Source organism: Grammomys surdaster, unplaced genomic scaffold (genome assembly GCF_004785775.1).
Source record: "Grammomys surdaster isolate TR1022 unplaced genomic scaffold, NIH_TR_1.0 141, whole genome shotgun sequence".
Classification (NCBI taxonomy): Eukaryota; Metazoa; Chordata; class Mammalia; order Rodentia; family Muridae; genus Grammomys; species Grammomys surdaster.
This window is the reverse complement of record NW_021604599.1, coordinates 5949788-5967644: the sequence shown is the minus strand read 5'-3', so window position 1 is coordinate 5967644 and position 17857 is coordinate 5949788. Positions and strand designations below refer to the sequence as shown.

The 17857-nt window shown below is 42.8% G+C and overlaps 1 protein-coding gene across 5 annotated transcripts in view; it reads left to right on the top strand.

Moving 5' to 3' along the window:
• Nucleotides 1-17857, top strand: part of Smarca2 (SWI/SNF related, matrix associated, actin dependent regulator of chromatin, subfamily a, member 2) — a 166726-nt gene that overhangs the window by 32508 nt on the left and 116361 nt on the right. For all 5 annotated transcript variants that reach the window (XM_028764074.1, XM_028764072.1, XM_028764073.1 and 2 more), the window contains exons 5-9: nt 2411-2672; nt 8731-8857; nt 10758-10931; nt 13152-13325; nt 15291-15461. In XM_028764074.1, the coding sequence (XP_028619907.1) occupies nt 2411-2672; nt 8731-8857; nt 10758-10931; nt 13152-13325; nt 15291-15461 (908 nt within the window). The remainder of the gene's footprint in view (nt 1-2410; nt 2673-8730; nt 8858-10757; nt 10932-13151; nt 13326-15290; nt 15462-17857) is intronic.

Below are 17857 nucleotides of genomic sequence, written 5' to 3'. Positions count from 1 at the left end.
GGTGCAGGACTCTCCAGTGAGTGTGTACTGGTGCTAGACTCTCCAGTGAGTGTGTACCGGTGCTGGACTCACCAGCGAGTGTGTACTGGTGCTGGACTCATGGGATGTTTTTATCTTTTGAACTTAGAAAAGAGGGAAAATACTTTGAGAATGAAATTTACCGCAATCATTGTGATTCTATTTTACCAATAACTACCAGATTTTCTTCTCCTAGAAAATGTTTGGACTTTGAGAGTCTGACACTAGTAAGCTCACCGTTTAGCATGCTAAGACCATGGCTCCTAATGTAGTTAATTCTACTTGCTCAGTGGGTAAGAGCCCTGGCCACCAAGTCTGAAGATTGAGTTTGATTCTGAGAAGGAGAGAACTGACTCCTACAAGCTGGCTCCTGATGTCCAGGCATGCACTTTGGATGCGTGCCCTCCCTCAAATAAATACATGTAATTAAAAATTAAAAAAATAAATGCTAGAAATCTATATCTTCTGTCATTTGACTAGTCATACATAAGACAATGCAAAGGAAAGCACATTCCTTAATTTAAAGACCTCTCGGGAAAGGTGTTCCAAAACCTATTGCTTAACAAACACGAGCTTTAATTGCTTTTTAAAATATGGATGAAAAAATTTCTAAATAAAACATGTAATGAAGATCTATGTGTTTTGTAAATGACCTCCCATTTAGAAAACAAAGAATTTAGTTGAAAAAACAACTTTATATGATGATATACCCTAGACATAAAAATAAAGAACCATATATTTCACCCCAGAACTTTTTTTTAATCAACCCCCAAGAATACCAGGACTATAAATTAGCTTAAGAAAAAACTTTAGCAGAGCAGTGGTGGCACACAGGAGGCAGTGCAGAACCTGGTTCCAGAACATCCAAGAGTATACACAGAGACCCAGGAAGCCAAGGAGAGGGGTGGGAGACAAAGAAAAAATTTTATCTAGGTCTATATTGTTTGGGAAATTTTACCTAATTTTTGGAAGAGATAGAGGTACCTGTACATTACACACGTGCACGCACGCACGCTTGCACACATGCACACATGCACGCGCACACACACACATGCACGCGTGTGCGCACTGAAGCTTCCCCAAGCACTTTGTACTAATCCTTCACATTCCTCATGTCACAGTGTTTGCTTATGGCTTGCTCTGGATTGCCATTGATGTCCTCTAAATGGCATTTGTCAGAAGTTGAAGCAACATGTTCCATTTTCCACAATGCATGCCTTTGTATGGTCAATTATTGCACCTCTCTGAAGTTCTGGATTATGATTTCTATGCTTAATGGCTTTATTATTTTTTTCCTAAGAAAGGATATAAGGAATACTTGGATGAATTCTGCTTGTGGTTTTAGCACCTGCTGACTGAGAGTCTTCATTTTATTTTTTTTAAAAATTTACTAATGCATCTGGTACCTTCAGTAACTGTATTCAGTTTTAAGGAAACTGAGAACTCACCTGGGGAAGAGTTGAAGCCCTTCTTGTTTTAGATTTGTATCTAGCAGTTAGTTGAAATTCCCAAAACTTAGTGCAGAAAAATGGCTGAAACTGAATTCAGCAATACTTAAAGATTGGTTTTGTTGCTTAGGAACAGGGTCTCCTATAGCCCAGGTTGCCCACCAACTCTTGAATTCAACTCTTGCCTCTACTTCTGAAGTGCTTAGAGGTTTCTGCCACCATGCTAAGCTTCAGAGATAGGCTAAAGATTGCATGCCATTGTCTGATAAAAAGGCTTTCTTGAATCTTAATGTTTGCTAAGTTTTGTTAGGGGAAACAAGGATATTTTACCCCTAATGTTGAGTAGTTTTAGAAATACTTTACTACTGTGTCATTAAAGTAAGATTTACTCCCTGGGATTCACTATAAGTAAGCCGAAAATCAGCTTTCAGAATGCTAAGGAGAAGTGTGAACCTCTGATAGTTCCCAGCAGACCAGTTAGCTCCTTTAGCCCTAGGCACTGCATTGGATAGCTAGCATCTGCTGTCGGGACACAGGCCTGTTTTGCAGGAATATATCAGCAGTTTGCAAAGTGAGTCCTTGGGGCCATACCCATCGCACCTGATTGTTGAGGAACTCTTTCTTTTTTGAAGTTTGAATCCACCTGTGATTCTTAAAACAACAATAACCCCACTGCAGAATGTGGCCTTAAAAGCTAGCTTGTCATTCCCTTGATTTATTATAACTAGGAGTCATATATATGTATATATTCATTAGTACATGCCATTTCTCTTTCACCCTTGCCCTTCATTTCCTTCTTTCCTTGTACCCTCCATTAGTCATCTCTTGAGTTTAAGTCTCTGGCAACTTCCGACCCTAGGTGGTGGTTGATGGGTGGAGGATAGATAGAAATGGTTACCAGGGATCTTTCCTTCTGTCCTGCCTATGTCCCTCTTGTCTCACAGGTCCCGGGCAGGAGCTGCTGCTGAGTGGCCAGAGCACCCCACAGAAGCTGCCAGCACCGGCACCCAGCGGCCGACCTTCACCCGCACCGGCTGCAGCCGCACAGCCCACGGCCACGGCGGTGCCCGGGCCCTCCGTGCAGCAGCCCGCCCCAGGACAGCCGTCTCCGGTCCTGCAGCTGCAGCAGAAACAGAGTCGTATCAGCCCCATCCAGAAACCGCAAGGCCTGGACCCTGTGGAGATCCTACAGGAACGAGAGTACAGGTAGGTACCTGCCAGGCCGTTCCTGGGGCCAGGGACTGACACGCCTCGCTGGACACTGTCCTCATGGGAACACTGGGTGTGGTGAAGAGAGGCCAGAGAGGACTTACGCTGTGACTGTGGTTTCAGAACAGTCGTAGAGAAAGTTCACGTGTTATTGGGTCTGTCCTTATATGTTGCTGAGTAGGACAGACTGTGACTTTTTCTCAGATCAAAAGTCCAGCCCCGAGTTCCTGAATCTCAGGACACGGTCATCTCACACTATGATTATGAGATTGTCCGTTTTGTGTCTGGAACAACTGATGACTTAGTCATGTTGAGTATGTAGTCTGGGTTCATCCTTCAGAACTCTGGTCCACCTCATGGTACTGAAAAGCATACTGCATAGTGCAATGTGTTCTGTGTTTTAATTCACTCATGTTTTAATCTAGAGCTTGGCCCAGGTTTAGGGATAAGCCTTAGGTATCTGTCTTCAAATGGAATCCTTAGTTAAACCCCTAATCTAGGCACTAGTCACCTGGTTTGACACCGTTGTATCTAAATTAGGCATTGACAAACTTTTCCTGTAAAGGACCAGATGGAAAACATCTAATGTTTTACAGGGCCATATGTCTTAGACACAGATAGTCAGCTCTGTCCTTTTTTGTGGGAAAACACCAATAGACGGTGGTGTCTTGGCTTTCTTCCAGTAAAACTTTTTTTTAGAAAAGCAACTAAGGACAAGATTTGGCCCACAGACATTACTTAGCAGACCCTTCAAGTAAATGGTTAGCTACCGTGAATAACTGAGTGTAGTAAGAGTTAAACTGAAGCAAAACTAAGGTTTTGAGTTGTGTGGCCTCCCTGGAAGCATGCTCTGCAGGAAAAGCTGTTGTCTTGGGCAGGTTACATCATTTTCCTGTGATTTATATGTTAAAAATATTATAGTCTTTTGTCATTGAGTTGGGAAAGGTAATGTGTTCTGTAAACTTTCAGTAATATTGGTGTCAATCATTTTCCCAGTATTACTTGAATAAAATGGAAAGTAGATGGGAAAACTTACAGAGAATGTTAGCCAGGAAACAATGTTTGGTTTCTTTTTAAAACTGTTATCTTAATCTTTATTAAAAGCCATGTAGCTTATTCTGAACTAAATAAAATATAACTGGTTTTTGGAGTTGTTTTGGAGACATCCCAGTGACCAGGTATTAGATGTGGGTCACCTTTTGGAGTGGAAACATGATTTTATTTTCTCATTTCTGCTGCTAGTTATCATTGGGAGCATTTCTTCTATCATTCCCAGCTTGTCATGTGCCCTGAGCATCAGGACCAGGTACTCATCATCGGTGACAGGAAAAACTCGTGTATCATAAAGTCAAACATTAGGATACCCAGGGCAGAAAAGCTCATCAGATGCAAATCATCTTTACGTTATTGAATAAAGGAAGTTATAAGTAGTTGTTGGGGAGGAGTCGGTTGTAAGAAAGAGTAAAATTATGCAGTTATCCTGGAATTCTAATTTGCCTAAAATCTACCATGCTTTAACCCTGCCCAGAAGGTGCAAAGATGCCAGCAGCTTTTGTTAACTCATGCAACTTACCCTCAGAAGATGTTCTCTGTACCTAGACATTTTATGTAACACTGGCCTTTTCTGTCTTTCTCAGCCTCATGTATGTATGTATGAATGTATATATGTATGAATGTATGTGTATGTATGCATTGTGCGTGTGTGCATGCATGTGCACATGTATGTGGATAAACTGCTCTGTGGACTCCTAAACTTGTTTTGTCATTGTTGTCAGGATTTTAACGACAGGGCTCTCCTATAATCTCCTTTTAATGCCATTTTAAAAAGCATGCGTTTGAATGGATTGTCTTCCAAAATATTAAATAGTGCTATTTAGCCTATTTCAATGTGTAAACCTTTTGTGACTTATATGATCTTCTTAATTAAATTTTATTGCATGTATTCACTTATTTGTTTGTTTGTTTGTTTATGATACATCTGAGCTGCTTCACAAGTGTGGCAGTCAGACAACAACCTGTGGGAGTTGTTTTTTTTTCTTTTCCTTCCATTATGTGGTTTCTGGAGATTAAGCCCATGGTTGTAAATTTGGTAGCAACTGAGCCATTTCACTAACCCCATTCTCTTATTTTAATAAAAATGATGTCTACTAGTATCCTTTAAACTGTGGCACAGGGTGATGTGTGCCTGTAATCTCAGCATATGGAAGTCTATGGCATTAGAATCATGAAATCAAGACCAGTTTAGAGTACATAGTGAGACCCTATCTCAAAAAACAAAACAACTCTAAATCAAGTGCATATCAGAATGTAGCTGACGAGTCGTTTTTCATATTGTTATTTGATAAATGTGTCCGCCTTGGTAAAGCTGAAGTTGTATGGTTTGGGGGTTGCCAAAAACCTGGTTGGACCTTTGGCCTGAGTCTCTCCATGGCCATCTGGGGAAGAACAAACTTGTGCTGGCAGCATTTCAGGGGCATGCCTTATCTTGTTTAGTCATGGAACAATAGCTGACTTCTGCCTGCATAAAGACACATTGTTCAACCACAGAGATTAAGTTTATTGTCGAAGGAGTTACATTAAGTCTCTTACATACTCATAAAAGGCAGTTATGAGAATCTTTCTCTCCTGCTCCCTTTGATGGGCTAGCTCACCAGACTCAGCTTGACCTCTGCATCCCCTCACCTGGCTAAGGATTTGAGTAAGGTCCTAACCTTTCTCTTTGGGGATTTCATGGGCTCCGACGAAGCAAAATATCATGCAACAGAAACCCCACAACAGATGTTCATTTCACTGGCTACAGTCCTTGTCTGCAAAAATTGGAAGGAAATTATTAGGAAGTTACATTTTTTTAAGCCAGTTGGCTCAGAATCTTTTTTTTTTTTTTTTTTTTTTTTTGGTTGCAGCTTAAGTGAGTTTCTGCCTGTATACACTCTGCCTGGCCTCAGATCTCTGCAGCCCTGGGCTTGAAAACATTTATCTCCTTTTTTATTTTGGATCATTTGCTTTTGACTCTCTTATCATTTTTAATGGAAATCTATTCTTCTTTCTTTGATGTCAGACAGTTTTGCCTGCTGCACTAGCCCCCTACCCCCTATCTTTGGGCTTGAGTTCTTGACTCTTAACTATAGCCAACTTTGTTTCTTTTCACATTCAATCAAAGAGTACTTCAGGAGCTTATACACTGACATGTAAACTAGGTCTGGGTAAGCAAATGTTTGCACAGAGGATTCGTGTCAGGCTTAGAAGGGTTTATTTGAGAAAGGCAGTTTTGAATTACATCAGGCCTCTGGTCTCAAAACAGAATTGAGTGTGGAAAAAGGTTAGGGGACGTGTGTGTGTGTGTGTGTGTGTGTGTGTGTATTTCCTTGTCTTGCCCTCATCACCATCACAACCCTAGAAACTCCTTTTCAGGGATTACTAATAGCCACTGTGCCAGAAGAGCCACCAAAGTCACACACGTTCCCTTTTTCTCACTCTCTCTTTGTAAAGTGTCACTCAGCTCCTTGAAGGGACAGAATGTACCAGTGTCATTTTCTGTTCAAATAACTCTCCTACGGGAATCATAAACTTCTCCCCTGGACCTGAACAAATATCTGTTGCCTTTAATGGAGCTCTTTTCCTTGGCAGAACAGTAACCTCTCTTGATTTACTCTTCAGTCTGTATGAAAAACCCGAGCGACCTAATTCTGCTTCAATTTTCTGTGCTCGTGAGGACACTAAATGAGCCTCCTGCAGTCAGGCAGGATTACATCTTGCTGTTGTTTTGGGAAGTTTAGAATCCTGACTCTCTTTATCAGACTTCCTGCTGAATCCCATTGATGGGAAGATGAAATTGTCCAAGGAGAGGAGCATTATTTAAAATGAAGATTTCTATTAAGTGCGACAACAGAGATAGGAGTTGTCGGTCACCCCTCCCCCACCCCACCCCACCCCACCCCACCCTCGAATCTTTGCCACCCACCCTGAGTGCCTTGTGTGCCACCACAAGCGCATATCATTTTGCTGTAAAATCTCCCACTCTTCTCTTGAGTTTGTACTTTGTTCTTCATGCCTTTCTTCTGAGAGAAGAGAGAGGGAGAGGGAGAGAGAGAGATATTCTTGAGATGCACTAATAAATCACCTCTCCTTTGGAGAAGCAGCCATGATAGGGCGAAGCAACAGGAAGACATGTACCCCCAGCTCCTACCTGCTGCAGCAACCCTGGCACCTACACTCTATTACTGTAAGCCCCCAACTCCTGGCCTTCTCACTTTCCTCTTTTCCCTTCAACTTCCCACCCAGTTCAGTGAGGGTTTGTCTCAGCACAGTCACCCCAAGTGTCCTGTGGTCACACTTTGTCCTAGAGCCTATCCTTTGGAAGATAGAGGCAGAAGCCACCATCCCGTGAGTTCAGTGACTAACCCACTGTGCCATCCCAAACCAGAATACACAGGGAAGTTTAAGTTCCAGGATACTCAAGTAAGGAAAGAAGATACAGAGTCTAGAACCATGGAAGTAGTGAAATACAACTGTAGGTGATTCCGTCTTCTGTTGCTCTAATAGCTAACTCCCTTTACTGTGGCCTTGATAGCAAGACTATAAAGCAAAGTGGTTTTAAAGGTTAAAAACTTGTTTTAGTTTTTTATTCCGCCCCCCCCCCTTAAGTGTTTTGTTTTCTCTTCATATGTTCAGTGTTTAGATGTAGCTTTGTTTTCCTATTTGGACACTTGGGGCTACATAGATAGTTGGGGAATACCATTCGGATAACAATAATCCATATAATGTAGGTTTGGGTTTTGGATTCCTCCATGTCTGGCTCTGTGATGTCAATGTGTTTCTTCAGTTTTCTCATTAGTAACATGGGGCCACTGCAGCATTTATTTATGTTTGTTTCTGTGTGCACTTGCATGTGTGTTTATGTGTGTGTGCATGCATGCGTGCGTGCGTTGGGAATTAAAAATTGCTCATTAAATGCACTTAGTGCCAGTAGAACTTACTAGGTTAACTCAGTACTACTCTTATTAGCATCTCTTTTTAATCCTATTCTCAAACAGTTTTATCCCAAACCCGGGGGAGGGGCTTATTCTAAAACTAGATTTCAGTGGTGTGTATTTTTAAAAGGAAGGCTTGAAACTGGCATATATGTGCCCAACCATAGCAACCAGAGGCTGAGGAGAAATGTCTTGTATTCTGTAGTTTGCCTTTCATTAGGAGGAAGTACTTAAAATTATATTTTCGACGGTGTCTAAACTGAGTCCCCAGCATCCTTTTCAGGAAGTACTCTTCACTGCGGCCCCCTGATTTTTGCAAATGCCCAGCTTGCCTTCTTTCCTCAAACAAGCACCGAGCAGAGGAAGTGGCTGTGGTTGGCAGGGCTCTCGGAATGTCTCAGCTGGCTGACTCCTGTGGCCTCAGTTCCTAAAGCTGAGTTTGCCACCCAGCTTTGGCGACTGGAGTCACTGTTGTCTCAGCACAGAAGGAAGAACCGTGGCCTTGGCCTTGTACAATGGCAGGCTGGGAGTTGGGCAGCTAGCCAGACTGCCTCTGCATTCTCTCCGTGTTGAGAGCAGGCAGGGACTTCTGATCCCCTCCACCCCTCTGTCTCTCCTCCCTTTTGATGTAGTATGAAGTTCCTTTCCCTGTCTTAGAGAGAAGCTACAGAGAAGTTCACAGTGTGTTGGGTACTGTGAAGCATTTATATTCAGGAATTTAAAGAGGCCCTTTTCTTGATTAGCTTTTGAAAACCCCATTGGGGCTCCATTGAGATAGCTGGGCAGGTAAAGGTGTCCATTGTCTTGAATCCTGAAATGCATGTGAGAACTTATGTTTATAAGCTGTCCTTTTTTTGTCCATACATGCACTATGGTATGTGCATCCCCTTCTCCAATAAATAAATAACTGCAAACATTTTTTTTTTTTACAAAAAGAAAATTTAGTTGAGTGTCAGAAATCGGCTGTCAGTATGTGGACTATAATTTACCGTGAACCCAAGGTTAAGGCATTGTTGATCACAGAGGACGAAGTTGTAATGCAGATCTCCACCCGCCCCCACCCCCTCTTTCGTATTTCCTTCTAGACTCCAGGCTCGTATAGCTCATAGGATACAAGAACTGGAAAGTCTGCCTGGCTCCTTGCCACCAGATTTACGAACCAAAGCAACCGTGGAACTGAAAGCACTTCGCTTACTCAACTTCCAACGTCAGGTAATACCTTTTCCCCAGTGAACCCATGATGTGGGAAATCAATGTGATTGTTCCCAAGGTGTGACCTGTGAGCTTCCCCCAGTCTACTTGATATTGTTATAAAGCTAGGAACTCAGTGAGATCGAGCGTCTTCAGACCGACAGCTCATGGCTGAGAGTAATGAGTATGAATTGCTTATTATTCCTTCCCCCTTCTGTATGTTCTGTAATGTACAAAATCAGTTATTGGACTCTGGTACCGTGGATGAAAACCATGACAACAGATTGTGGAGATTTGTGTCTTGTCTTCATGACTCCAAGGAAAACCACAGAGGTGGTAGATTGTATTTCTGGTAAACCCAAATGTACAAAGGTAGCCATGATTCCAGAAATAGAAAATATGATAGTCTCGTTCCTAATCACTAGCCCGTGTTTGTAGAAACAAACAAACAAACAAACAAACAAAAACCTCCCAATGTCTTGTACCTTAATTATTCAACAAAACTTAACTTGGAGGTGCTTGGCCATGTCAGAGTTACAGGTTGACTAAGAAGGAGTTCCTGTCTCCTAGAACTCACTATTGAGATCGGGCATAATGATCTATTTTCTGATTTCTGAATTAGTAGGTGTGTAATGGAATGAAGTAGAGCTAATTTTCCCTTGGCTGAGTTTTGTCAGAGGGTGCTGGTCCCACATCCACAGATTGCCTATCTAAGCCCAGGGGGACAAGGAGGCCCTCTTCTGTCAGATGGGTTGTCCTAAAGTGTGGGGCATGCAGAATGAACTGCTAATGAGTAAGCACAGTCTGGAAGTATGGAATTCAGTCTGTTGGAGGATCTGACTGAAATTGCAAAGCCACCTCTTTTGCTACCGTCTATGAACAGAGTTCACATTTGACTTCCTGGGTGTCACATGATGGAAGGGAGTCTGGTGTGTGTGTGTGTGCGCGCGCGTGTGTGGGAGGGGGCGGCTACCAGGCTAGCGTTTTGAGAGAGCACAAATCATTTAAAACGAAGGACGAAAAGAAAATGACTCCAGGTTCGACTGCATCTTAATTAGAGGACCCTTCTTCATAGAAGTGAATGCAGTTTTGGACACAGGTTTAGGAAATGAGTGTTAGTGGCATGTGTTCTCAAGTTTGAGACATGAATCTCTCACCTGCTGATCCTTAGCTTCTGTTTGATATTGTCTGTTATCTACAAAGTTTCCTGGAAAATCTGTTATCTACAAAGTTTCCTGGATAGATGTGACTGATGCTAATTTCAGGTTCAGTGGAAAGATCATTGTAATGTGGACCCCCATGTTCCCACTGCCTACCAGCATATAATATGTAATACGGTTATATTGTTATATGATTATAATCTAAAACAAGTCCATAGCACAATATAAAATTTCAAAACTAAAGAATATCATTTTTGGAGAGGAAGAAAACCCAGACAGATATTTTTTATTATTTATTTGAAGCTGTGAATTTACTTTGTTGGAGTTACTGTTGTTATTTGGAACATGAATGGATGACAACTCTCTTGTTCTTCTTGTTGATCAGCAAGAGAATGGTAGTATGGCAATTAGAAAAATTAAAAGCCTTACTGACTGAGCAATGCCATTACAATAATTAAACGGAGTGAATAACTTTATTTCAAACCTAGCATAGCATTCTCATTTTTTTTTTACTTTTATAATTGTATAATTGTTTTATATGTGAATTATGTGGAAAGAAGGTTTAGATTGTCCTTAAAATTACCATATAAAATTGCTATAATTTCCAGTTCTTGCTTTTAGTAATTGACCAACTGCAACTGGATTGAGAAACTTGCATCAAATCCTCTTTCTGTTCCATTGAGTTGAAATTCTAGGAGCTCAGGGTTCAGAGCCTGGCTTGTGTTTGGGGGATTCTCTAACCACCACTCTCCTCCTGAAAGCTGAGACAGGAGGTGGTTGCCTGCATGCGAAGGGACACCACCCTGGAGACGGCCCTCAACTCCAAAGCGTACAAACGGAGCAAGCGCCAGACCCTTCGAGAGGCACGCATGACAGAGAAACTGGAGAAGCAGCAGAAGATAGAGCAGGAGAGGAAACGCCGCCAGAAGCACCAGGTCCTTAGACCTTTGCATATTCTTCTGGGTCAGAGGTGGCCTGTGGGGTCAGTGGTCAGGGTCAGGATGTTTGCAAAGTTGGTGCAAGAGAAAGGGGGTGGCAGTGGATCATAGAAGAGAAAGGTGACTTGGAGTTTATATAATACAGATGCATCATTTAGGGATAGGAAAGTACCCTGCTTTGCTTTTAGTTGCTGTGATAAAACACTGACAAAACAACCTGGAGAGGAAAGGATTTATTTGACTTGTAGCTTATAGTTTATTGCTGGCGGAAGCCATGGCAGAAACTGAAGTAGAGACCACAGAACACTGCTTACTGACTTGTTCTAGAACTTGCTCATTTGCTGTCTTATACAAACCAGGACCAGCTGCCCAGGGTGACCCCACCCATAATGAGTTAAGCCCTCCCACATCCATCAAGAAAAAGTCCCACAAACAAGTTCACTGGCCAGAGGGAGGCAGTACCTTAATGGAGGAGGCTCCCTTCTCAGCAAATGATGCTAGTTAGTGTCACATTAGGTCAAGACAGACAATGAGTGACCTGCTCACGGGCTGTAGACAGATAAGGCTGGGGACCCAGCTTTCTTGAAACCCAATCAGTTTGGTCAGTGGAGGTTGCTCTAACAAAATACCAGACTGGGTAGTGCATCAACAATAGCAGTTTGTTTCTCCAGAGATCTGGAGGCCAAGTCTGCATAGCAACATGGTCACCTTGGGGTGATAACTTCTTCCAGGCTGCAGGTGGCCAACTTCTTGTGCTCTCACAAGGCAGGGGACAGAAAGAAGAAAGCTCTTTGGGTTCTCTTTCTAACGGGTCCATCTATTTCCTGATCATATTATGTGAGGGGCTTATGAACTGGGGCAGTGTTTCTCTACTTGCCCTGTGGGGGTTGAATGACCCTTTTACAGAGCCTGCCTAAAACCATCAGAAAACACAGATATTTACATTATAATTCATAACAGTAGCAAAAGTAGTTATGAAGTAGCAATGCAAATAATTGTATGGTTGGGGTCACCACAGCATGAGGAATTATTAAAGGGTCACAGGATTAGGAAGGTTGGGAACTACTAAACTAGAGCGTCGTTAGCCCATAGCAGACATGATACTCAGAATTCTGTGGAAAGCTGATGAAGTTGGCCATGAGTGAGTTTCCTAGAGCAAAATTCTGAGGCGAGATAATCTGGAAAAGGAAACAAGGTCAGAAAGTGATTTGGATGTTTTGCTTGCATATATGGTTTTATGCCACATACATGCCTGATGCCCCCAGAATAAGCCAGAATAAGCCTGGATATCCCTGGAACTGGAGTTACAGATGGTTTTGATCAACAGTGTTGGTGCTGGGACTCGAACCTGGGCCTTGTATAAGATGAACAAGTGCACATAAGTTCTGAGCCATCTTTCCAGCCCCCAGCAGGAAAGTTATTTTTCTGTAACTCCAGTGTTTCTGTACTCTTTGAAGGGCCCAGTTGGAGGAGTCACAGGAGCAGATATTCAAAAGCATTCCTTTCTAGGACATTAAAAATATTTGATGTAGGATTTGATTTTTTGTCTCATGATTGTTTTATTGTGTTTAATTTAGTGCCTTAGTTTCCTTTAAAAAAAAAATACGGATTCTAGTGTAAGGAGGGTATGTATTTTCCCTCCTTGTGAAAAGTGAATTTGAATTACATATGGAGATTTCAGCTTTGTATAAACTTATTTTGCATCACAGTTCTAAATTTAAAGTCAGGGCAGAAGAAATGTGGTTTTCACTGGAAATGCCCAGAACCCTCATGTTTATTTCAGGGTGACAGAAGAATGTATTGTACATTTTTTCATAGATGTTTTTATAGGTCGTCCTTTGTCCTTGCTCTTTCCGGTTCAGATGACCACACCCTGGTGGTGAAGGGAGTGTCTCTTTTCTTAGGCTTACAATATACAGATGAGGGAAGTCTTTTCTTCCCCGTAGCCCATAGCCCAGTCAGTCTCTGCTTTTCCCAATTTTGTCCATCCTCACCCAGGAGTGAAGGCAGCCACTGTTTTCTAGGCTTACAGTCAGTCACATTATCCCACATCCCTGTACTGTAGAGGCTCTAGGCAGGGCCCCCATCATCAGTAGATTGTGGTCCTTGAATGATGTCAGGGTACACTGCATCATCATCGCATCATCAGGTGCGTGGGTACGCCACTGCGGAGTGTGTACCCAAAGCATCCCTTTCTCCCTCTTGTGTATCCTTTAGGAATACCTGAACAGTATTTTGCAACATGCAAAAGATTTTAAGGAGTATCACCGGTCTGTGGCTGGGAAGATCCAGAAGCTATCCAAAGCAGTGGCGACTTGGCATGCTAACACCGAAAGGGAGCAGAAGAAGGAGACGGAGCGGATTGAGAAGGAGAGGATGCGGAGGCTGATGGTAAGGGGCCCCATGTGAGACTGGGAAGATGCCCTGCTTGCATCGTTCTGCACTGAGAATGGGACACAAGACATCAAGACAAGGAAGGGAGTCTGCTGTGACAAACACACACATATGTATGTACATGTATGTATATGTGGATATATGTATGTATATGTACACACACACATATGTATGTACACATATATGTGTATACACATACACACACACACGCACGCACACACACACACATACTCATTTTGTACCATAGGCTATTATCATCATCTATTTACATAGCCTCTCAAACAAAGGTACGTACTGTGACATGCAGGAGTTTGACAATCACATATGGAAGAATAGCACATGTAGTCCTTGAAACATATATTTTGAGATAAGTGGCTAAGCTTTTTTGAATGGCTAGATCACAACGTCATGTCTTTGAATCCAAGATTCATATTCATTCTCTCCCCTCCCCCAACTTGACATTCATAGTTTTACGAGTTATATATATTGACTAAGCTTATTCTCGAACTTAAATACTGACTTTTAAGTTGATTAGAAAGGTTTTTGGGTGCCAGCTCTGTTGTCCCAGGGCTTGTTTGGCACCATTACTTTTGCATAGTTAGTTTTCAGTGGGCATACAGATACAGAACAAGTGGGTTAATACCATTGGCCTGAGTGTTTCTGGAATTGGACAAAGCACACCATGAAATTTAGGAAAACAACAAATCTGTAAAGGTGATAAGGGACCCAAAGCTCTGTGTGAGACAGAGTTCCCGAGTGGGTCAGCATAAACCTCACTCAGAAAAACAGTCCTAGAAATCCTAAAGCCACTCTTGTCAGGATCCTACTTGATGTTTTCTTTCATTAATCTGGAGGGCCCAGACAGTAAGCACCATTTGAAGTATTCCAAAATCTTACTCCTTTCCATCCCTCTTCCCATTTCTGTTTTGGAGAATACTGTCAAGTCGTTGCCCTAGTGAAGGAGACTCTTGCGCAGGGAACGGAGCAGTCAACAGGCAAATGTGTCTGATTCAACTGAAGGAAAACTGTATCAGAATTCCAGCAACAGATTGGTTTGACACTAATAATTAGGCATTTGCAAATCATTAATTTTTGCAATTAAATGATGGAATATACAGATAATAGAGAAACCGAAGTTTTTTTTATCACTCTTTCTTCAAGTGAGATCAACCATAGCCAAAAGCAATTAGAGTTATAATAGCATTTGAGTCCATGTTCATTCATGGCGCAGACGGCAGCTACCTTGAGTGATGCTGCTGCTGTCACTCTGGCACGCGACACGTGCAGGAGTGACACCCCACAGCTGGGTCTCCGAGCTCTTCTGGGATAGCATTACCTCTTAGAGCCTCTCGGGTGTCCTCCTTTTATTCAGGCATCCTAGAGAAATATTTGGGGATTTTCTTTCACTGGGACATGTTTAAAAGATGTTGCTCTCTAAATGGCTCAGAAGACATCAAGAGTTTTCTTCCGTTTGCTCTCATGATGTTGCTTAATGGGAGATTGAAGTGGAAGTAATGGGCCTTGTTTCATGACTCAAGAGTACCAGATTTCAGGAGCTAACTGACTTACGTCCAGGCTTGTGAATCAGTGTGTCGATTTTTGCATTAATTCAGAATAGTTCAAGAAGCGCAGAAGATGGAAGAGTGGACCCACAGTACTTAGTTGTATCACACACACAGTGGGGCTTAGTCATATCACACACACAGTGGGGCTTAGTCATATCACACACACGGGGGATCTTTGTGCAATAATTTTGCTACTGACTTTAGAGTCACGGGCCCAAGGTGTTGTGCATCTATATTTGCCAACTTGCAGACACCACTGGTAGCTCGTGCAGCCTGACTCACAATCTCTTGGCCCCAGACACTGCCAGGTTCAGGTTGTGGACAGGAGAAAGCTGTGTGAAGGGCAGCTGTGAGTGTCAGGGCATCATGTGGTTGTCCTTCTCTCCTTCCTGAACAGGCTGAAGATGAAGAGGGCTACAGGAAGCTCATCGACCAAAAGAAAGACAGACGCCTCGCCTACCTATTGCAGCAGACCGATGAATACGTCGCCAATCTGACCAACTTGGTTTGGGAGCACAAGCAGGCCCAAGCAGCCAAAGAGAAGAAGAAGAGGAGGAGGAGGAAGAAGGTGAGCTCCAAAGACTGGTTTTAGATGAGTGTGGCTCTCTGATAAAAACCAGTTCTGACTAATGGGAGGCGTAGATTGCTGACTTTCAGTGGTCACCTAGATTAGTATGGTGTAAAAGTAGGTAATGTATCAGAGCCAAGGGCATAAAGAGATTATTGCAATGGGGTAGTGCATAGTCTATATTTCTGCTGTTTGATACAGTGTAACATTTTAAACCAAGTATACACAGGCCCTAGGAGAAAAAAAGAATACAGGCACAAATAAGCATCTGCAGAGGTTTCATGCTGGTGTGACAGGGACTACTGAGTTAGAAAGTGGAGTAAAAATTTAACAAAAAATGCAGTGTACAGGCAGGAGCAAGCCAAGGGAAGACAGATGGGATGTTCTGGATACATATTTTAGTCTGTTTGGACAGATGAAAATGATAGAAGTTTTCATTCAGTTCTCCTGTCCTGGTGTCACAGCAAGGTAAGTGTATTGATACAAGTTTTACCAGTTATAGAGAAAAAACAATCTTGGGTCAAATATTGCCTACTTGTCTAAAGAAGTGAAGGACAAGACGTAGTATCTCTGCCCTGCAGGTAATGTGTCTCCATTCAGTAACTGGCTGAATATGGACCAGAAAATCTGGATTCTTTTGGACTTTGGAGTGTCCAGAAGGCATCCCACAGATAGAAGGTTCAGCATCCTAAATGAAAGATATATTCTCTGTGTTGAAAAGACACAGACACTTTCCTTGGGCTGCATCCCAAACAGCCTAACAGCACGGCATTTAGGTCGCATGCATGTCACAAGGAATCATGTGGTCACTAAAGTATGCAGGAAGACACAGGGAGGTGACGTGGGAACGCTGTGACATTTGCCCAAGAAACCTGTGCATCTTCAGACTTTGGTCTCCAGAGATGTTGGTCTCCTAGAACCATTGTCTGGTGGATACTGAGGCGCAGGCAGCTGCATTTTGTTTTCCTAAGCACGTCTGATTAGGCCAGGTACAAACATCAACAGAAAACGTTCATTAGACCTGTGAAAATGGAGGCTTGGGAGCATTTCATCAGTTAATCTCCACACTGAATAATTGAACGGAACGTTTTTCAAAAAAAAATAATAATAATTAATTTCATGGCTTGCGAGTTCTCATACCTGTTTTGTAATTAAGGGGGAGGAATACATGATGGAGAAGGCGCCTTCTGGTACCTGATTTTCTTCTTAGGCGATAGCTCATCTTACTGTGAAGTTGGGGGAGGGATGACTCTGCGTTTGGATTTAGACATTTTATTGCTGAGGAGGATCTCATTTTCTTGTCAAGTATAGCATTATAGACCTTGCAGAACTCTAGCTCCCAACTCAGGATTTTGAAAGATAACTTTCAGGGCCCATAAGAGGGCACACAGGCAAACAGATACAATGCCAGGGTGTTCCATACGCAGACCCCCATCCTGGGACAGTCCTGGTTTTCCCTGGTCTGGGGCTGTGCTCAGCAGCGGTTGTCACTGTTAGCATCTTCAGCATTAGAGTTCCTTCTATCTCCTTGTGATTAAAAGCTAATGGCCCAGATTGGAGCTTCTATTTTATAATTAATAGATTCCTGCTGTGGAGTCAGATACTCACGTCACCACAGGCAAAGAAATGATGGCCTGTTGACAATGATGCCTGCATCTTTGCTGTGTGCAGAGCACGGCTCTGTTGCCATTTTTCTCAGGGTTCTGCTTATTCTGTCAGACCTGCAGATGGGAGGGGGGGCTCCATGCAAATAGTCCTCCTTTGTATTGCACGTGGCCATTCGCTGGCTCTTAGGAGCCTCAGGCCTGTGCTGGCGAAGAAAGAAGTGACCCCAATGTTAGTTAATCGTGTACCTGAAGTAAGAGCTTTGGCTGTGGTGAATGATAAGGAAAACTGGAAATCAGACAGGAGGCGAGGCCCGGATACCTAGCAGAGAAATAGCTGATAGTAGAGCCATAGTTGTTCACCGAAAGCTCTGAGCACTTCCTCCTGGTGACTGTCCTATGATCAATGCAAAGAGTGTTTATTTCCAGCCATCCACTTGTATGTTCTTAGGACAGCCAGCACCCAACACCCCTTGCCTTTATCTAAGGAAGGAGGTGGGACTTTGTTTCCTTTTTAGACTATCACTCCAAGGGAAGTGGGATGCATACAGGGGAAAGGAAAGATGGGAGGGGAGGGGAGGGGAGGGGAGGGGAAGGGAAGAAACAGGCTCTTCCTCATCCTTCCTGGACTCCGTTTCTTTCACTGGACTTTAAGACCGCTCAGCATAAAGTAACCAGTTCCAAATGTTTCTTTATTGAACTACAAAGGAAGGTGATGCATTTAAAAGCTGGTTATTTGACCCTTGGTGCTACTTGTAGTTCCCCCTTCCATCAGAACGAACACCTGAGAGT